Below are 22687 nucleotides of genomic sequence, written 5' to 3' on the forward strand. Positions count from 1 at the left end.
GACTTATTTGTATTATAGATCTGTGATGCTAAGCACATATTTCTTAGAAATAGTGTTCTCTATTGAACTAAGATACTGTTCAGTTCCACCTCCAATACAAGCATAAAAAATTTGGCTGTTAAACAATACTTAACCAGCCCCCCACCCAGAGCTCTTGGGGAATAAACCACCAACCAAAGAGTATACATAGAGTGACCCATGGCTCCAGCCACATATGTAGCACAGGATCGCATTGCCTGGCATCAATAAGAGGAGAAGCCCTTGGTCCTTTGAAGGCTCATTTCCCCAGTGTAGTGGAATGCCAGGGTGTTGAAGTAGGAGTGGGTGGGTGGGAGGGGGAGCATCTTCATAGAAGAAGGGGGAAAGGGAAAGGGGATAACATTTGAAATGCAAATACATAAAATAGCCAATAAAAGTATAGTATTTATGTAAAAATAACCAGTCAATATGTTTCTAATCTTTTGAGTAATACTTTTTTTGTGATTTATAAAAACCACATTTCACTTTACTCCTTAACATTCAAATGCTAAAAGATTCCAAAACAAAATAAGGTCATAAATTTATAAGGGAGATAGGAGAGGTGCCTGGGAAAATTTGGAAGGAAGAAAGGGAAGAAGTGGATTACTTAATTAATTTATAATATAAAAAAATAAGAAAATGAAAAAATCTTTCATGGAATAAGTTTGAGCTCCTGGGTCCCCTTAGGAACTTCATGGTTGCTGGAGGAGAGAGCCTCTTTTCTTCAGGGTTATAGTCAATGGTGGGTTGTCCATGCCCAGCAGATGATCCCACAAACATGTTATATAAACAAGATAAATTGGATACAGTGGGTTAAATAAATAAATAACAAATTAAAAAAGACATAAGATTCAGAGGATGATGCTATAATAGGATGTTGAGAGGGTTGAAGGGGATGGTTGAAGGCAGTAAATATGATCATGAAACATTTTATTCAAGTATAGAAACTTTCAAAGAATAGGTAAAATATTACAAAATGAAAAAAGAGCATGCATCTTGTACTCTACAAATGTTTCAAAATAATATCATTTATCTAAAATGCAAAATATTTCTTATTGAAGAACTATCAACTAGTGATTAGCTCCTAGATCAAGACACAGAAAGAAGACATGTGCTACAAGATAGCAAGTATTCTAACCATCCATTGAAACTACAACAGAAGACAACTGGCAAAGGAACACAGAGAAATGCACTAAACGTCAACAGGAATTACTTAGATATACAGACCTGCCTCTGACTTCCGTGAGCTCTGAAAGGAGGGAGTTGATGGAGACCTCCCATTTATGGCCGACTCTTTCAAAGTTTCTCATTCTCTGCAGAATGCCTGGCTGTGGGCCTCTGTATCAGTTCCTATCTGCTGCAGGAAGTAGCTTTTCTGATAATGGCTAAACAGCGAACTGATACATGATATAGTAGAATAAATACCCTTAGGAGATTTTTTTAATCACCACATTTTTAGACCAGTATTACTTGGTTTTACCCTAGTTCTCTAGGCTATCTTGGCTCAGGTTTGTCACCCAAATAATGTCAAGAATTGGATCTATCTCCTGGAGTGCATATTAAGTCAAATCAGTCATTGGTTGGTTACTCCCACAAGCCTTTGCCCTAGCATATCTTATAGGCAATGAATGCATCATTGTGGGTTTGTGACTGCCTTGGGGTTTATGTTTCTCTTCTGAGAGCATGCAGAGTACCTTCCTGTACCCAAGACAAGGTTTTCCACTCTTTCCATACCCATTCCATACTTATTCAATATAATAGTTGAAGTCTTAGCTAGAGCAATAAGACAACTGAAGGTCAATATGATACAAATTAGAAAGGAAGAAGTCAAAGTATTTTTATTTGAACATGGTATAGTATACTGACTCCTCAGAAATTAACCAGGAAACTCCTACAGCTAATAAACACTTTTAACAAAGTAGCTGAATATAAAACACAAAAGTCAATGCCCTTCTACATGAAAATGACAAGAATGACATCACAAAAACAACACTTTTAAAAATAGCTTCAAATGATATAAAATATCCCGGGGTATCTATAACCAAGCAACCAAACAACTTATACAATACAGTTTTAAGTCATTGAAGAAAGAAATCAAAGTAGATACAAGAAGATGGAAATATTTTTCATGCTCATAGATTGGTGGGGTTTGTTCAGTAAACATGGACATGCTACCAATAATAATATAGAAATTCACTGCAATTCCCATCAAAATTTCAGCACAGTTACTCACAGATCTTGAAAAAAACAATTCTCAACTTCATATGTAAAAACAAACAAAAACCTGGGTAGCTTAAACAAATCTGAATAAAATAAAAACTACTGGAGATATCACTTCACTGATTTCAAGTTGTATTCCAGAACTATAGTAATAAAGACAGAACGGTATTGGAACAGAATAAAGTCATTCACTAATGGGATTAATTGAAGACCCAGACATAACTTTAAATAACTATGGACATCTGATTTTGATAAAGAGGACAGAAACACACATGAAAAAGAAAGACACCATATTCACAAATAGCTCTGGTCAAATTGGATGACTGCAAGTAGAAAAACATAAATAGATACATAATTATCACACTTCACAGAACAACTACAAATGGATCAAAGACATCAACACAAAGCACTGTATGCTGAACCTGATGCAAGAAAAACCTTGAATTATGTGGAATAGGATAAGACATTATAAATAGAACACCAGTGGTGCAGGCACTAATATAAACAAGAAATAAATGCGAACTCTTGAAGCAGATAAACTGTCGTTCAGTCAAAGTAGCAGCCTACAGAATGGAGAAAGATTTTTTTTCCAAACTACGCATCCAACATAAAATATCCAAAATATATAAGGAACTCAAGACACTAGATACCAAGAAAACAAGTAACCAATTAAAAATTAGAGCCTTAAACAGAATTCTCAATAGAGCAAACTCAAATGGTTGAGAAATACTAAAGAAATAGCCAATTTCCTTAGACATCAGGGAAACGCAAATCTAAAAGATTTTATTTTACACCTGTAAGATGTAAACAAGTTGGTTGTACGATCAACCAAACAAGTTCCAGTTCATGCTGGTGAGGGTATGGAGTAGGCGGAACACTCTCATGCTGCTGGGAATACAGACTTGTACAGCTACTCTGAAAATCAATGTAGTAGCTATTTTGGATGATGGGACTCAATATACCTCAAGATCTATTCATACTGCTCCTGGATATATATCTAAATAATACTTCATTCTACCACAAAGACCTTTACTCAACCATAATTATTGATGGTCTATTCATAATAGCCAAAAAATATTGAAATAACCTAGATTTCCCTTAACAAAAGAATGGCTTTTAAAAATGTAGTCGATTTACACAATGGAGTATTTACTCAGCTAATAGAAAATCTAGACATATTGCAGATGCCAAGAAGTGCATGCTGACAGTAGCCTGATATAGCTGTCTCCTGAGAGGCTCTGCTAGAGCCTGACAAATACAGAGGCAGATGCTCACAGCCAACCATTGAACTGAGAACAGGGTACCCAATGGAGGAGTTAGAGAAAGGAATGAAGGAGCTGAAGGGGTTGCAACACCTTAGGAAGAGCAATGTCCACCAACCAGACTCCCCCCACCCTCGAGCTGCGAGGGATTAAACCACCAATCAAATAGTACACATAGAGCGACCCATGGCTCCAACTGCATATGTAGCAGAGGATGGCCTTGTTGGGCATCAGTAGTAGTAGGAGAGGCCCTTGGTCCTATGAAGGTTCGATGCCCTAGTATAGGGGAATGCCAGGGCTGGGATTTGGGAGTGCGTGAGTTAGTGAATGCGTGGGTGGGTGGTGTAGCACCCTCATAGAAGCAGGGGTAGACGGGCTGGGATAGGGGGTTTCCGGAGGGGAAACCTGGAAAAAGGATAACATTTGAAATGTAAATAAAGAAAATATCCAATAAAAGAAAAGAAAAAATGAAAACATGGTATCAACGACATTTGTAAGAAAGTGGATGGGGGCTAGAAAAAAAAATCATCCTGAATGAGGTATTTCAGACTCGGAAAGATGAATATAGTTTGTATATGTGGATAGATTTTTAGCTAGGATAATGAAAACCAAGCTATAACTCATATAATCAGAGAGGACAGATATAAAGTAAGGGGCTAGAGATAATAAATCTCATTAGGAAAGAAAAATGTAATAGATGTATGGAGGGGAACTGGAACAGGAGGATTACATTAGAGGATAATGGGAAAGGGTATTGTGGGAAAGAATACGGGGATAGATGACTAAAATTCAGTGGCATTTGAGGGGCAGTATGGAAATCCAGTACAGTAGAAACTTCCTAAATATACACAATTTTTATACAGTATTAAAACTGATATTCCAGAAGCTGTTTAATTGATTCATGTCTCTCATTTACTGCATACGCACACTTATGTAAATAGCAGAGTGTTATTAACATATAACTACAGAGTTCTAAAAAACATCTCCATGGTAACTGAAATCTCTGTGAAATTCCATATTCTAGTTCAGATTATTGTCAACAAACATTTTCTAATTTAGACATTTCTTCCTCATATTATGAAACACCTTGAGTGAGATTCACATATAATAATTGAGATAAACTTTAAATTTCTTACCATGATTCACATATACATTAAACAGGCCAGATGAAAATTCAACTTCTGCTCTCTGTTATTTTCCTGTGCTTCACATTTCTTTCCCCAGGTATTTATTTGTCTTTTGCATAGTAAATTTAGAAGCCCTGAATTACTGTCAACAGGAAACAGGAAAAAAATGGGATTTGTGTTTTAAATACTTTGCCATTATTTTAATGAAAATAATCTTCTTCAACTTGTTGGAAACTCCAGGTGGGATTATAGTTGAGCCTCATTATTGTCATGATTTTATCTGAAGTTGAATTTTGGTTAGTGCTGCAGTCACAGAGAGAAGGGAAATAAGCATTTATAGACCTTGGCCAGAAATCCGCTGTACTCAGGGCCCAGAAGAGGGGATCTAGAACTAGAGGCACCTTGCAGTGAGGGCACGTGAGTGCGTCTTTCTCATAGCCTGCCTTGCTCAGAGATAAGGAAGTAAATCATTAGTCATTTACATAAAAAGTCAGGACAGGTTCCTTTATTCCCAGTGATACTATTTTTTTTTTTATATTTATGAAACATACCTCTCATTGCCTCTGAGAGGTTTTGGTCTCCAAGGAGTTCAGATGTTTGTGTGCTTCCTTTTAAGGAGGATGCTTACCACATAAAATTCCCGCTGCACTTAGAGTTGGTGGGGATGGAAGTATCCTGGGTCAGGTGAACTAGCTCATCTAGAAAGCTTCGCTAAAGTCTGACGTTTTCCTAAGGAGCTGTTGCATTGTGACCATTTATTGACCTTTAGTTTGATGGGGGGTGGCGGTGATATAAGTGCATGACAGGAAAGGAATGAGAAAGGAAAGTTAACTGACCATGGAAAACTATCTGCGAGACAAGAATGTAACAAGGTGAGCATTTACCCAGACTCAGTCTACACTGATGAAGGTTCTATAAATCTTGTCATTAAACACTTGTATGAAGGATGTGGGACTATATCTTTGCAACTGTCAGTGGTGTCTCTGTGCATTTTTCATTCACTTTATCACTTTGTATATTGTAATAGCTTTAGTAAATGCTTGTTTTGAATATGTTAATCAACACACAATTACACATATTTATGAACTATAGAATATCTACAAAGATAGACTATGTGTAATGATCAGATTAGAATAATTGACATACTATCAACTCACATCTGATCACTTCTTGTTGTTGAATATAATTAAAACCTTTTCTGTGGCCATTTTGAAATAATTAATTATTGACAATCGAATCACCTCACTATTTTATTAATTAACATTAAAATAGTTTTTGTATTCACCCTCAGCCCCGTTATCTTTCTTGAATCCGCATCCTGGCCCACCTCCCTTTCCAACTGCCAAATTTTAATTTTAGTTCTGCCATTTTCTATTAGATTTGGAATCTTTAAATAAGGAAATGGAATGGAATGTGGACATAAAATGAGGGAAAATGGTGAACAAAATAGTTAATTTCTTGATGTTATGTGGAAAATATAGTTTGTGTCTCTTTTCATGCTTTGTGCCTCTAGTATTTCTAACATCTCCTGTATTCAAATTTCTATTATTTTGATTTTTCCCTCTATAATGTAGTTTCAGGACATACTATTCTGATGATACTTTCATTGTAATTTCTTAAACAGTTATTTGGATATATTTGTTAAATATATAGGAAAAACATAGTATATTCCTGCAATCAAGACGTTTGAACCACTGTTTCACATCTTGATAGTTCCTAAGTTAGAGAGTGGTTGTGTGGTTCACCTGAATCTCATCCTCTTTTTCAATTTTTTCCATAAGCAATATTTTTTGATAAGATTATAGAGATGAAATAGAACAAATACTGTACATTTTCTGGTACAAATATTTAATTCATATTGGTGAAAATTTAGAAAATTGTTTAAACCCCAAAAGTATATCATACACTACCAAGAAAAAAGACCTAGAGTGTGTTTATTTTCATACTTTTTCTATGTGAACTATGTGTAGTCTATATAAAGCTAGATCAATTAGTGACTTGAATTACATAAAAGTAATTATTTAATATATTACAATATCATTTTGCACACATATGACAGGTAGACTCCCCAAATATAAAGGAAACTTCTCTACTATTTTATTAATTAAGGCTTCTACCATTTGATTTTAAAATATTTGAATAAATAATCTTTTAAGGAAAATGAAATTACGACTGAAAGCTGTGTGGTGTAGTGCTCAGGATCATTGATATTGGAGAAAAGCCATTCAAACTCAAATTACTACCTTACAATTGTAAGGATGACCATATTTGAAAAATAAATAAGAATAAATATTAATATGCATCAAGGTTAATTTTGAACCCTGGTACATTTGGAGGGATGAGAAAATGGTACAAACAATTATGCTATTTATTATGGAGGCTCCTCAAAATTAAAACAGAAGTAACGTATAATCTAGCATTCATGAGTATATACTCAAAAAGACTTGAAAACAAATTGCGTGATATAGAAAACACAAAATAGCATCTTTTATAAAATAAATATTGGCAAGCCTATCAATATCACCAAACTGTAAACAATTGCCAAGATGCTAAAGCACAGTGAATGTTTAACAACAGGAACATATAAAAAGGAATGTCATAGAATAGAATGTTTATTGTAAGCTCAAAAATTATTTAAATCTAAACAAGCAGAAATCCTACAACTGGCAAAAAATTCAGCAGGGTGGATGAACTATGGTTTCATTATGGTAAGTGATGTAAGCCGGTCTGGGAGGGATGAACTGTGTATGACCCATAGGTATTGGGTCTGTAAAATCACCAAACATAGAGAAACAAACAATAGGCTGGACTAAGAGTCAGAGCAAGGAAAAACTTCTAATTAATGTGCATATAACTTCATTTGTAAAAGTATAACAAAGTCAAAGAATCTAATATTAAACATGGTGTCTATAAATAATAATATGTTCTACACTTAGATTTTATTAAGTGTTATTACTGAAGAAAGCGACAATAGCATTTCTGGAACACCGAGAATGAGAAATATTCAATATTTGTATATTGTATAATGTAAAGAGATTTATAGTCAAGATTTTGGGGAGTGTGATGGAAATAATGTCACTGATCACACAGAGCCTGGTTTCAAGCAGAAGTCAGTTTATGTCTTTATGACCCATTGAATAAGTGTTGGGGAAGAAATGCACTGAAATATTGTGGTCAAAATGTAAGAATATTGCTTTTTCAAATTGGAGTAAGCTTAGCCATAGATGATGATGATGATGATGTGTGTGTGTGTGTGTGTGTGTCTGTGTGTGTGAGAGAGAGACAGAGACAGAGAGAGACAGAGAGAGAGACAGAGAGAGACAGAGAGACAGAGGGACTGGCAGGCATAGACAGAGAGACAGAAAAAGACAGAAAAAGGCTGACAGAGACAGAGACTGAGTGAGAGACAGAGTAACAGAGAGAGACAGAGAGACAAAGAGACAGAAAGAAAAAAGGAGACAAAGAGAATAAAGAGTGATATCTACATGTTCGAAGGATTATGAGTATATACTACAGTTTCAGGCTCTATTTGAGCGAAAAAACAACTAATTATAAGTGTGTAAAGGACATTAATATTGCTTATTTTATATTGTAATAAATAGGATGAAAAGATGCTGAAAGTTAGGAAGTGCAGAACTCAGTTATGACATGAAAAAATGTTCAAATATAACTACTTACAAAAGAAATTTAGAAAAAAAACTACATGACACAGCAAAGACTTTTATAGTTCAGGTGGTCCCATAGAGACTTCAAGTGATCGCAGTTTGTAATATTTTCTTAGATCAGAAAATTTAGAAGAAAAGATTGTGTGGAGTTTCTGAACTGAGTTTTAAATAGACAAAGCTGATAGGTGGGTGAAAAGATTAGACAACGAAAAAAAAAAAGGCAACGATTTGATATGGAATGAAAATATTTTGGAAAAACGGAAGAAGTAGAGTTGTTAGGAAATGTGTAATTTGTCTTACAAGGTAAGTCCTCCACACTGAGGAGGGCAGGGACCTGTTTAGAGAAGTAAAGAAGAAAGCCTTCAGTGGGCCAGGAAAGGTTGGGGTGAGCCATAGGAGAGGCACCTAGACTGTAAGAGTTCAAATGTGTAATGAGTGAGTCAGCTTATAAGAAGAGGGGAAAACTGTCAAGGTGAGTGGCTGAGCAAGGGGGCGGCAAGGCAGAAAATTAATGTCAGATCCTCTTGTTGCAGAATGTTAAAATAGAGATAGTATTGCATATGTGTGTGTGTATACACATATACATGTATTCATAAATGATAGATTTCCCTTTCATTGACTGTGCAAGGCATTCTCTACACATTCGCATTTAATCTTTCTGTGCATTAGAATATTCTGCCACACCTCCATAATAGAAATAGCACATAAAGTGATTCAATTATGATTTCACATCCTCATCTGAAGTGAAGCTGGTGCTATTACTTTTACTTGTGATAAACCAAGCTCCTAATTTCACCTTCTCTCTTGAGCTATTTTTAGCATTCTATCACAAAATCAATTGCTAACATCCCTTCAACCATATCTAATATATTCAAAGCAACTATACATTTTTTAGTTGAAATATAAACACCTTAATACTGATTATATAATTTATGTATTTCCTTATTGGCTTTCTCTATTAGGTTTCAAGCCTTCAAATCATTTAGTGCAATCTCTACGAGTCAGTATGAAAATTTTTCCTAAGATAGAGGAAAATAAAACTTATTAAATTCTCAGAAAGGCTGTATATTACAATTGTTACTTCCAAAATTTCTTTAATGTATAGAACTTAACCCCCCCATACAAATGCAAGAGTCATCTTTGTGTGTGAATATCTGGCCTTTGGTCTTTGTCTTTGTAGCCCATTAGTCCTTGAAAAAGGTAATTTAATTTCCTTTATATATAAGTACGAAGAGGTGCAATAAATTACTTTTTGAGGTAATATAATAACAGATGGACTTAAGTATTTATGAGACAGTTATTTCTTGGTGGACCTTGCTATTATGAAAGGTAAAACATTGTTATCTAATTCTACAGAATTCAATGACCTTGGATAGCTGGTGCACAGCATAAGGAATCGTAAGGACAATAGAAGCATGGTCCCTCCCAATCACACACAATTCCACCCCTACTTTTTTCTTCTTCTGGGAATTCCAGGGCTGGAAGATGTACATATATGGATTGGATTTCCATTTTTTATTGTGTATTTGACTGCTCTTCTGGGAAATATTACAATTATTTCTGTGATTCAGACTGAACGCAGTCTTCATCAGCCCATGTTCTACTTCCTATCCCTTCTGTCATCTATTGACCTTGGTTTGTCCACATCCACTATCCCCAAGATGCTTGGAATCTTCTGGCTCAATTTAAAAAAGATATCATTTGATGGCTGTGTTATCCAGATGTTCTTCATCCATCTGTTTACAGGTATGGAGTCAGCTGTGCTTTTGGCCATGGCCTATGATCGCTACGTGGCCATCTGTAATCCTCTTCATTACACAATGGTGCTGACAAACAAGGTAGTATTCATCAATGCTTGGCTTGTCCTCCTGAGACCCTTAGTCATTGCAATTCCCTTTATTGTGCTCATCCTGAGATTACCCTTCTGTGGACATCAAGTTATTCCACACACATACTGTGAGCACATGGGCATTGCCCGCCTGTCCTGTGCCAGCATCAAGGTGAACATCATTTATGGTTTGTGTGCCATTTCTAACCTGTTTTTGGATATTGTAGCAATCATCCTCTCCTATGTCCAGATCCTCCATGCTGTCTTCCGCCTACCTTCCAGGGATGCTCGACTAAAGGCTCTCAGCACCTGTGGCTCTCATGTCTGTGTCATGCTTTCCTTCTATACACCAGCATTTTTCTCCTTTATGACTCACCGATTTGGCCGAAATATTCCTCGATACATCCATATTCTTCTTGCCAACCTTTATGTTGTCATTCCTCCTGCTCTCAATCCTGTTATTTATGGTGTTAGAACTAAGCAAATAAGAGAGAGGGTAGTTATGACCATCAGAAATAAACTATAAACATTGCATGTTTGAAGTTAAGTTTTTACATGAAAAAGAGACCTATCTTTCCAAGCTCTAAAATAAAATTATGTATCTGGGAGAATACATTATCTGATATGCATATATATGAAGCATTTTATTTGTAGTTAAGAGAAAAATAAGCTCTAAGTTTTTAATATAGACAATAGCTTCATCCAACATATCAAAAATGTCCATGGTAGTATGATAAAATAGCATTTATATGAAGAATCACATAAACATAGTAGAAATGATTGGCATAATAGTATTAAAGAATAAATACATGAGCAACAATCAGTTTTCAAACCTTGTGTTTATGTTAATTCTTTCTTTTGTGTGTATATGTGTATTTGTGTATGTTTCTATGTGTGTGTACATATGTACTTAGGTACATGTTCACATGTGTTGATGCCAAAAGTTGATGCCTGGTGTCTTTCTTGATAACCCTTATTTTTTGAGATATGGTCTCTTTTTGAAACTGGTGCTTCTTAATTTTGCAAGGGTGGCTCCAAATGAGCTCTTGGAATGTTCATGTCTTTGTCTGACCCATGTCAGTGCTAACGTTATAGATATATGTTGCTACAAGAGACTTTTACACGGATGCTGGAGTTCTAAGATAAGAACCTTGTACTTTCACAGTCAGTCATCTCTTTAGACCTCAAACTTGTTAGTTCTTACTTCTGCAATACAGAACAAAGACTGCTTAGTAATGCTTTTTGTCACCAAAGAAGCTCAGGTGGTGACCTGGTGTGGAATTATGTACAGAGGATTAAGATATGGGAAACAAATAGATAAAGACACACAGTAAATACTGCAATATGAGGGGATAAAAAATTTACACATGGGCAGTTGGCTAAAGAACACAGTCTTTTTATGAAGTATTAAAGATTTGTGTGTGTGTGTGTGTGTGTGTGTGTGTTTGAATGTATACCATGTAGATTTAGATGTTTACAATAGACAGAGAAAGGAATTGGATCTTCTAGTTCTAAGTTAGAAGAGTATAGGACACATGCTGTGTGTGCTGGAAATGGAATTCTTGGCTTTTGAAAGCCTTCTTAAACAGCAATCCATCTCTCACACCTGTAAAGTATGTTTTCTCCTAATAGAATAAAGGAACAATCTTAATACAAGGTAACAAAAGTGAAGGTTAAGACCAAAGACCAAAGTTGGAAACTGCATTGCATTCATGACAGCATATGACAGCTGTGGACTGATTCAGTGTTAGGAACTGAAGGTTAGATTGGAGATTGAAGGACAAGAGAAACAACCCCACACAATCGGTGTCCAGAGGAATGAAACCAAGTAAGAGTGACAGTGTTAAATAAAATAACCCCTAAATATAAAACATCATGCAGATTGTTCTTCAGCTGTACTTTTATATAAATAGTTAATGATTGAATAAGTGGTTAAAAAAAACATACTATATAGTTTGCCCATAAATTGATAAAATTGGTTTCTCTATATGCATTTTAATAATTATCATATAGAATATATGACATTAATGTCTATAGTATATGAGGATAATTAGGATCTTATAACTGAATAAAATACCATTATTCTAGTAAGTAATTTAGAATGTAAAACTTTGACATTAAAATTTTAGAACAAAAGTATATGTGTATACTTTATGTATAATAATAGGCACAATGTAATACAAGAAACAAAATTGACTCTGAGGGGTAAAGGTAAGAAACACCAACTCAATATGTCATGGAATTAAGAAACAGATGCAGATAGAGCCAACCATCAGATTGAGCCTGGGGACACTAATGGAAGAACTAAGGGAAGGACTGAAGGATCTGAAGGGGGTTACAACCCTATAGGAAGAACAATATCTCTGTTCTTTTCAACTTCTGGATTGGATACAGAAAATATGGTACATCTACACAATGGAGTACTACTCAGCTATCAGAAACAATGACTTCATGAAATCCATAGGCAAATAGATTGAACTAGAAAATATCATCCTGAGTGAGGTAACCCAATTGCAGAAAAACACACATGGTATGCACTCACTGATAAGTGGATATTAGCTCAAAAGCTCGAATTACCCAAGATACAATCCGCCAACCACATGAAGCTCAAGAAGTACGATCTAGTGCAGATGCTTCAGTCCTTCTTGAAAGGGGGAACAAAAATATTAATAAGAGGGGAATTGGAGACAAAGTTTGGAACAGAGACTGAAGGAATGGCCATTTAGAACATACCCCACATGGGTATACAGCCACCAAAACTAGATAAGATTGATGAAGCTAAGAAGTGGATGCTGACAGGAACCAGATATAGCTGTATTCTTAGAGGCACAGCTAGAGCATGTCAAATGTAGAGGCGAATGCTAGCAGCAAATCATTGAACTGAGAATGGGACCCCTGTTGGAGGAATTAGAGAAAGGATTGAAAGAGCTGAAGGGGCTTTCAACCTCATAAGAACAACAATGTCAACCGACCAGAGCTCCCAGGGACCAAACCACTAACCAAGTACTGTACATGGACTGACCCATGGCTCTAGCTGTATATGTAGCAAAGAATGGCCTTGTTAGGCGCTAATGGAAAGAGAAGCCCTTGGTCCTGCCAAAGCTGGACCTCCCAAGTGTAGGGGAATGTCAGGGGTGGGTGGGAAGGGGAGATGAATGGGGAGGGGAACACCCTTATAGAAGAAGAGGAAGGGGATGGGATAGGGGGCTTATGTTCAGGAAACTGGGAAAGGAAATAATAGTATTTGAAATGTAAATAAAAAATTCAATAAAAGAGAAAAAAAAAAGAAAAAAAGGAACAATATCAACTAACCATGTAGACTACCCAGAGCTTCTAAAGACTAAACCACCAACCAAAGAATACACATGGAGGGATCAATGGATCCAGTTATATATGTAACAGAGGATGACCTTATCTGGCATCAATGGGAGGCCTTTGATCCTGTGGAGGCTTGATGCCCCAGTGTAGGGGGATACTAGAGCGGTGAGGCAGGAGTGTGTGAATGTATGGAGTAGCATCCTCATAGAGGCCAAGGGGAGGGGGAATGGGATGGGGGAATTTGTGGAGGGGAAACTGGGAAGGTTGATATCATTTGAAATGTAAATGAACAAAATGATTTAAAAAAAGAAGCATGAAAACAATGAAAAAAAAACGAATATTGCTAAGGAGATAGCAGGTAGTATTTTCTGACCAGTTAAGTTTTTTGGAATTATACTTTGGGTTGTTCACTTTTTGAGTCAAGATTCAGATTTTGGCAGCATTGTACACAGCCCTTTAACCTCTCTCTCTTCTCTCTCTCTCTCTCTCTCTCTCTCTCTCTCTCTCTCTCTCTCTCACACACACACACACACACACACACACACACACACACACACACACACACACACAGAGCCACAAGCAATAAAAGAAAAGGCTATCAATTTGGGAGTGGGGCAAGGGAACATAGCTGAAATTTCCTGGTGTCCTGGAGGTGGGAGGGGCCAGGAGGATCAGGTTGGGGGAGGGATGGAGACAGAGAACAGGGAGAGAGTAGGGAGAAACAGCTGGAAATGGGAAGCACTGGGGGACAGTGGTGTGGAAACCTAGTGCAGTGGTAACTTCCTGGAATCTACGAGTATCTCCCTAGTAAGGATGCCTAGTAATGAAAAATACGGAGTTCCAGCTGTCCATCTTTTGTAGCCAGGCAAGGTTTCCAGTGGTGGGATTGGGTTACATTCAGTTGAGTTGTTAGCCAAGGGATTTCTATGGAGAATCCTAAACAACCCAGATTGATGTAGGTCAGAAAATCACTCTCCACAGAGTGGGGCCTGTTCCTGAAAACAACAATTTTTATTAATCATTTTATTCATTTATATTTCAAATGATATCCCCCTTCCCAGTTTCCCCTCCACAAACCCTCCGTCCTCTCTCCCTTCTCCTTTACCTCTGTGAGGGTGTTCTCCAAGTCACTCACCCACTCCTGCCTTGTATCCCCCTATGCTGGGGCATCAAGCCTTCATAGGATCAAGGGCCTTCCCTCCCACTGATGCCAGATAAGGCCATCAATTGCTACATATGTAGCTGGATCCATGGATCCCTCTGTGTATACTCTTTGGTTGGTTTAGTCCCTAGCTGCTCTGGGTGGTCCAGTTAGTTGATACTGTTCTTCCTATGGGGCTGCAACCCCCTTCAGCTCCTTCACTCCCTCCCCTAGCTCTTCCATTGGGGTCTCCAGGCTCAGTCCGATGGTTGGCTGTATCTGCATCTTTATTAGTCAGGTGCTGGCAGAACCTCTCAGGGGACAGCCATACCAGGCTCCTGTCAGCAAGAGGTTCTTGGCATCAGCAATAGTGTCTGGGTTTGGTGTCTGCAGATGGGATGGATGCACAGGTGGGTGGTCTCTGGACAGCATTTCCTTCAGTCTCTGCTCCCTTTTATGTCTTGTCTTTCTTTTGAATAGGAACAATTCTGTGTTAAATTTTTTTGATGGGGTCATCATTGAGCATAGAGTGGTCAAGTTGGTGCCTTGCATGGATCCTTCACCCCTACATTTTTGTCTTTGGGGCTTGAGAAGATACCCGTAGAGAGAATCTTTTGTGCAAGGTGTGAAATCTTTACCTGGTTATTTGTCTGTGAGCTAAGGCAGGAAATGGGGAGGTGGAAGTTCTGAAAAAGAGGATTCTGGGATAGAGCTGGAGGGGCGGGAGAGTTTGCTGAACGCTGATGGAAATAGGTGCATGAAACTGAAGAGAGAGAACTAAACACACTGCCGGACTTAGAATCAAATAAATGGTATAAAGTAAAGTTAGCCAGGGAATGAGCAAAACCCTATGGCTTAAGCATTTATTCGTAATTAATTATGTGTCAGGGTCATTATTTTGGAAACTTGTGTGGAAGTAGAAAAGCCAACATTTACAGGTATCCTATAGGCTATGGAAAGAGAAACCTGGATACTAATCCAGCCATGAAACCCTCTGTCTACATTACTCCTACCTACAAAATGTGCTCAGGTAATGATGGCATAGAACTTGTGAGAGCAGCCAAACAAAGTTTAGTTTAACTTGAGCCCATCCGGGAGAAGGAGACCATACCCTACACTGTCTAGATGGCCAGGAACCAGAGACTAGAAAACCCAGAGAACTAGGGTACAACTAAACATAACTGGCAAAAACCAAACCGAACCAAACCAAACCACCAAACAAACAAACAAACAGAAACCCACCACAACCAAAAACCAAAACCAAAACCAAAAAAACCCCAACAAACAATCAAAGGACTCTTAATGATACTCCATAGATTGCTATCTCATATAGGCATCATCAGAGAAGATTCATCTGGCAGCAGATGGGAGGGGTACAGAGAACCACATCCAGACAATATTCACACAGTGTCTAAATTGAAGCTCTCTCTCATATTTGAGATTGGGGGACCATATGGAAGAGGGAGAGGAAATGTTGTAGGAGCCAAAGGGGATGGAGAACACCAGGAGAATATGGCCTACCATAACAATTAAGCAGGGCTCACACGGGCTCACAGAGACTGAAAGCAGCAAGCATGGCCTACATAGGTCTGCACCAGATTCTCTGTATAAGCTATGGCTATTAGCTTAGGGGTTTAGTGGGTCTCCAATCACTGGGACCAGGTATATCTCTGAGTCTTTTGCCTGTTCTTGAGACTCCTTTCCTTCTATTAGGTTGCCTTGTCCAGTCTCAATTCAAGGGCTTTTACCTTGTCCTGTATCTTGTTTTGTCCTGTTAGAAAGTCATCTCTTGGATTTTCTCAAGAGGAAATGGAAGGAAAGTAGGTCTGGGGGATTGGGAAGCAGGGGGTTATTCAAGAGGAATGGAGGGAAACTGTGGTCAGGATGTATTGTTTGAAAGAAGAATTATTTTCAATAAAAAATAAGAAAATATTTTAAAATACTTTAGAAATAAAACAAAAATTTTAGATTTTGGAATGATGGTTTCAGGTAAATTTCCATCATCTCCCTGATATGACTTAATGTAGCAATATAGTATAAATAAGAAATCAGATATTAAGAAAATTTTAGGAATGAGCATATTATATAATTCAAAATGGAATTATAAAACACTGTATATTGCTTTGATGTCAGAAAAATACACAAAATGACAAGGAAATGTTTGAAAACGTGGTTCCAAATATAAAAGATTATGATTAAAATAACTATAAAAATTAAAGGGCATAAGAGCTATAAATAAAAGTTAACTTCATAAAAAGTGATGCGCCTTTGAAGCAAAACTCAAAAGAGATTCCAGGTTTTGAAACTGTAGAATTCCGATGGCGTGATACAGCTCTCAGATACACTCAGTCCCTGAACAGACTGAGCTAAACTGGTTTCTCAGGGGAGTTCCCTTCTCTTCATAAAGTCTACACCTAGAGAAGCCTGTAAACTGGAATCCTGGGCTACCTGCCACTGTGGGAAGAGGCAGCACTTTGTCCTTCTCAATCAGGGAGCCCAGGTCTTGGGCCTGTGTTGTGCCTCCCACTAAAATGTCTTACAGCAGGTGAGTCGATCCCACACTGTGGATGCAGAGAACTTACTGGAGAGCATATCAGGTGGTCCTAGTTATAGGTGCAATAGAGCTAAAAGTGTTATCTCACTTTGTTCCAGCTTTTGTTATAGAAAAGAAAGCTGTAGAAAAGGCAGGGTAGAGTCCTCTCTGACAAGGGCCTTGGTTAGTGCCTGGTGTCCAGAGCCCCAGTCAATGTTGAGTCTTAGTGATCTCTTGGATAGACTTGGGATAGCTTTAATGGAGAACCTCCTAAATATGACCTTCTAGTATGGGCTCTAATCTATGCATTAAAATATGTTAATGCGACAAATTCTGAAATGTTGTTAGTGAATTTCCTTCTGAGTGTAGTTTGTGTGACAAAGTGCCAATTTGAGCCAGTCTTATTTTGTTTAAATAGAATCATGACTTTCATACCTGTTACTGTTTTCACAATGTAATTTAGGAGATATATCAATTTATTCTGGAAAGGATTTTTTTCCTAAATAAGTGTCCATAAAGGATTCTTAAATGATTGTTCCATTTGTCACCTGACTAAATAGACAATCTGTGATTTGAATGATTTAAAGTACTGGTTCCTAATCTAACTGGCCATCTTTGATTTCAACCTATACAGAATGGTGTGGACTCAGTTCAAACAGTGAAATTTTGTCTGTATAACTGGTATGGTTTTCTTGCAAATAAGGTATTATAACTGGAACCATGTCCATGGATAACAATAATGAAAATGTATTCCCTCCTAGTGTGAACAAAGCCTTGCATTAAGACATTTTATTCAGTCTCCTGCATGCAGCCATGTTGATGATATTATTAAGGTCCCAGCCTTTACATATAAAGAAAGGAAGACGTGGGAAATAATTTGTCTAAGGCCATTAATAAGTGGGAAAGTGAAGTTGTAAATGTGTCTGTTCCTGACCCAAACAGTGTGGCCATCCGCCATAAATAATAGCTGCTCAATCCCGTTGGTGGAGTAAAAGAACCTATGTGAATATAGAGGCCATAAGTGGATAAGACAGAATGGATCAGAAAGAGTTAGTGAGAGGATATCTGAAATCATGAGATCTTCAAGTATTGCATGCCTATAGCACTGTTGAGAAAGGTGTATAATGAAGGAGGAATGTGAGACGATGTTGCTTTAATTTGTAGAGACAACATCAATGAATGGGTAATGAACTCCAAATACTGTGGAGGCATTTTGGCTTTGAATCCTTGGATGTTAAAATTTAAAAGTAATTAATATATTATTGGTATGAATTTTAGAATTTAGGTGTAGGCTGTTATTTGATTGTCTATATAGAATAGTATTGCTTTAGAGCCCAAATATGTGCAATTTTAGAATCAGAGTCAATATGATGAATAGATTGAAAGGGAAATTGTCCCTTAATGACAGCGGAATAAAAAATTTGAAGGATATAAACACCCAGTACAAATAAGACCTATATTATAAATAAATGGCAAATTCAAAATCAAAATATGATTGTATAACATTTAATCTTTTAGGACATTTCTTTCATATTTTCATAATGTGACTAAGAAAAATGGCAATCTAGTTTTAGGATATTTTTGTTTTAATCCTTGATTGCAAATAATTTCTATTCAAGTAAAAATACTATCACTAAAATTCACTGCAAAGTATAAGACTTAGTTAGAGCAAATTGTAAGTTCTGTGTTATAAAATGTTAATGTTTATACTTATTGTCACGAGAACTATACTTTATAACAATTTTCTATGGAGAATTGTAAACACACAGTGATATTATCTTGGGTTTTAAAAAGACAAATACACACATATATAGATGACAGATAGATATACTTAAAAAAGAAGGAATGTTGTTCTCAACAATATGGATGGTTTTATATGGCATTATGTTAAGGCACAGAAAGATAACCACAGCATAATCTACCTTCTAGTTGGAGTGTAGTAGATGAGCTCATAGAAACAAAGGATAGTCACACATGAAAAAAAAATTAACCTCCTACTTTTTTGTCCGGACTTGAATTTGACTTATTTAATATGAAATTTACACATGTATAAATGCACATATATTCATACATTTGACAGGTGCTTATACCTACATATTTTATGCCACTGTAAAGTAACATTTTTTCATTAACTTAAATTTAGCACCTGTGTCCATTTCTACTCTTGACTCCTCTTAACCCTTGACAGCTCACCTGATAAAACATTTTCATTTTCATTTGTTAAAAATTCATACATGTTGGGTAATATGTGGTGTGCTAAGTGAACTTTGTAATTAAGGATATATTAACTAAGTATAATGACTCAAAATTTATTTATGCATTTACATTAATAATTAATCCATACTAATTACCTAATAGGTTCTCTTTATATAAATTATTCCCTTATTGAGAGTTGTTTTGAGTTATTTCCACATTGGAACATTCATGAACAAAGCTAACATGAATATTCTTGCATTCTTCTTTAGATGATCATGTCTCTTCTGTCTTGAGCAATGATTTGGGGGTTTAATTTCTTTGTGAAATAATAGATATAAAACATTGCTAAACTTATAAGGTGCCACAAATCCCAGTTTCAACTTTGTTCTTTCCACTTTTCTCAGTCTTTTGGAAAGCCCATTCTTCCATCATCACAAATCTTGCTGCTCTGGTTTTCAATTTCAGATATAATGCATTCGGTTACAGATACCTGGTGATTTGGATAATTTCAATAATTTATATATTTTCCTTGTCAAATGTCAATTTAAGCCTTCTTATTTTTCCCCATTGCCTTTAAATTCTATTAGAAGACATATTTATTTGCTCTGAACAAAAAAATCTTTTTTAAAATTGAGTAGTTGAAGTAGGGATTGTGCATATTTATTCCTGTTCACATTTTCACCAGCAGACTTACAAATTTGGCAAGATAAAAAAGATTAATTTTAAGGTTATTGCCTCATATGTCTTAAAAAATAACTTACAGTGGATGGTAAAATATATTTTCCTGTGTCGAATAAAAAAATATTAGTATTTTAAAAGATTTTTTTATTTCTGTTATTTTAAATTTAAGTATTTAAACTTTTAATGTTTCGGGAATAAAAGTAAATAATAAATTTGGAAGGATTGTAAAGCTAGACTTGAGGTTTTAGTCTTTTAAGCATGATAAAGTTAGCCTAGCAAGGTTCTATGTTTGTTGAATTAATACATTAATTTTTTTTTTCATAAAAATCAAATTTCTCTTTCTATGGGGTTGCCATCCTCTTTAGCTCCTTCAATGCTTCCCTTAACTCTTCCTTGTGGTCCATTTCCTCAGCCCAATGGTTGTCTTTGGTGCCTCAGGGAAGAGGGATGTGTGTCAGGCATAAGGTAGGGGTGAGTAGGTGAGTGAGGGGTTGAGGGCAGGGAGTGAGTAGGCAAAGGAAGGGGGAATAGGGTAAAGAACTCTTGGAGGTGGAACCAGTATGGGGGGGGCAATGTTTGGAATGTAGATAAATAAAACAACTTAAAATGAAAAAAATAAAATAAATCAAGTTGCATGTACCTATATGTTTCTGATGTTTTCTATGTTCCTTGTTTGCCCTTTATTTTTCAGTTGTCATTTTTTATTCCTTATTCTTCGAATAATCTTGAAATCTTTTAATGCATACAGTTATATCCCATAATTTTTAAGGGTAAATTTACAATTTATCTATTGTTATTACAAAATAGGTCTCATTTCTGATGTTTTTGCTGGAACTGTTTTAAACTATTGACTATCTGGGCAAAACCTATGGATAAGGGACTCTGAATGACAGAGTTACAGCCTCTCCCCATTGTAATTTCTCCTTTTTTTGTATAGTATTTGTGTGTCTCTGTAATATGACTGACCCGAGGTAATCTAAAAGTGTTATAAAGGAAATAATTCCTAAAAGGTTTCTCCATTTTTTGTAGAAGAAAAGTTTGAAAAAGAATGGGCTAGGGGGAATTGTTAATCATAACTCCACTGTTGTCCAAAAAAGAGTTTCTAATTCTCACATTCTTCTTATAATTCTAAATGGAATAGCTGATTAGTTGAATATTTCTTATAGTTAATTGCTGTTTGATTTTCTCTAATTATGCTTTTAAGTATTTACTTGAAATGTCTTCATATAGATTAATCAATAACTTTCATGTATTTTCTTGTCTCTTCCCAGAAATGCTGAAGATTGTAGATAGTCTCTCAAGAGTCTGAGAAGGATGTCCTCTATTAATGAAACTGCTTCACATCCCTCTCTCTTCTATCTGCTGGGCATTCCTGGGCTGGAAGCTTTCCACGTCTGGATAGCCTTCCCTTTCTTCGTTGTTTATCTGATAGCGCTTGTGGGAAATTTCACAATCCTTTGTGTGATCAAGAATGAGCAGAGTCTCCACCAGCCCATGTTCTACTTTCTTGCCCTCCTCTCTTTCGTTGATCTTGGCCTCTCTACTTCCACCATTCCCAAGATGCTGGGTATCTTCTGGTTCAACCTTAGGGAGATAAGCTTTGAAGGCTGCCTCATCCAAATGTTCTTTATCCACACTTACACAGGCATGGAATCTGTCGTACTCCTGGCCATGGCAATTGACCGTTTTGTTGCCATCTGTTACCCACTTAGGTATACCTCTATCCTCACCAACAAGGTGGTAGCTGTCATGGCATCTATTGTAATAGGGAGACCTGTCCTTCTTGTCATCCCTTTTTGTCCCCTCCTAAAACGCCTGCCCTTTTGTGGACACTACATTATTCCTCACACCTACTGTGAGCATATGGGGATAGCTCGTCTAGCCTGTGCCAACATAAGGATAAACATCATCTATGGCTTATTCACCATTGCTGCTCTGATCTTTGATTTAATCCTCATTGCTCTCTCCTATGCTTGGATCCTACAGGCTGTTTTCCGCCTTCCTTCAAGGGATGCCAGACACAAAGCCCTTAGCACATGTGGTTCCCACGTCTGTGTCATCTTAGCCTTTTATACACCAGCATTTTTCTCTTTTATGACTCATAGGTTTGGTAGAAATGTTCCTCGTTACATTCACATCCTCTTGGCCAATCTCTATGTGGTTGTCCCTCCTTGTTTAAATCCAGTCATTTATGGAGTGAGGACAAAACAAATTAGGGAGGGAGTCATAAAAATACTTGTAAAGAAAGAGTAGCCCAAATATCAGAGGTTCATAAATGGTGTCAGGCTGCTCTTCAGCATTTGTATTTCTCAGTGTTCTCTAACTGATAAATAGATCAAGGGGGATTCCTGTGCTTCAGCCGTTACCATGGAGTTGTCACTCAACGATTCTTTTACAAAATGTCTAGATGACTTTAAATGTTTCTTGTATCTTTTCCTTTTATTCTGACCCCAGTTTCTTCTCTTCTAACTCTTTCCAGTTCCCTTTCCACCAGACTCCCCCTCCTCTTCCATTTTCCTTCAAAACAAATCAAGACAAAACAAAACCCAAAAAAGGCCTCTCAGGCCTCTCAGGGATATCAACCAAACATGGCATAACAAATTAGTATTAGACTAGGCAGAAGCCCTCATATCAAGCCTAAGCAAAGCAACAATCCAGTAGGAGGAAAATGGTCCCAAGGGCAAGCAAAAGAGTCAAA

The 22687-nt window shown here is 36.8% G+C and overlaps 2 protein-coding genes across 3 annotated transcripts; both read left to right on the top strand.

The window, feature by feature from the left end:
• The first annotated feature begins 9707 nt into the window (after positions 1-9707).
• Positions 9708-10646, top strand: LOC116894082 (olfactory receptor 52E1-like). Its single transcript, XM_032895803.1, has one exon. The coding sequence runs from the start codon at positions 9708-9710 to the stop codon at positions 10644-10646; it is 939 nt and encodes a 312-aa protein (XP_032751694.1).
• Positions 10647-19213: 8567 nt separating this feature from the next.
• Positions 19214-22242, top strand: LOC116894084 (olfactory receptor 52E4-like). Of its 2 annotated transcripts, none has more exons than XM_032895805.1 (2): positions 19214-19221; positions 21303-22242. In XM_032895805.1, the coding sequence occupies exons 1-2, from the start codon at positions 19214-19216 to the stop codon at positions 22240-22242; spliced, it is 948 nt and encodes a 315-aa protein (XP_032751696.1). The 2 variants fall into 2 exon arrangements, with proteins under 2 accessions (XP_032751696.1, XP_032751695.1); XM_032895804.1 differs by lacking the exon at positions 19214-19221 and adding an exon at positions 20876-20883 and having other exon boundaries at positions 21300-22242.
• Positions 22243-22687: the final 445 nt, after the last annotated feature.

This window comes from Rattus rattus, chromosome 2, assembly GCF_011064425.1.
Source record: "Rattus rattus isolate New Zealand chromosome 2, Rrattus_CSIRO_v1, whole genome shotgun sequence".
In the NCBI taxonomy this organism is placed as follows: Eukaryota; Metazoa; Chordata; class Mammalia; order Rodentia; family Muridae; genus Rattus; species Rattus rattus.

What these genes read in the sequence shown, in the direction of transcription:
- LOC116894082 (XM_032895803.1), top strand. Translation starts at nt 9,708, where the DNA reads ATGGTCCCTCCCAATCACACACAATTCCACCCCTACTTTTTTCTTCTT.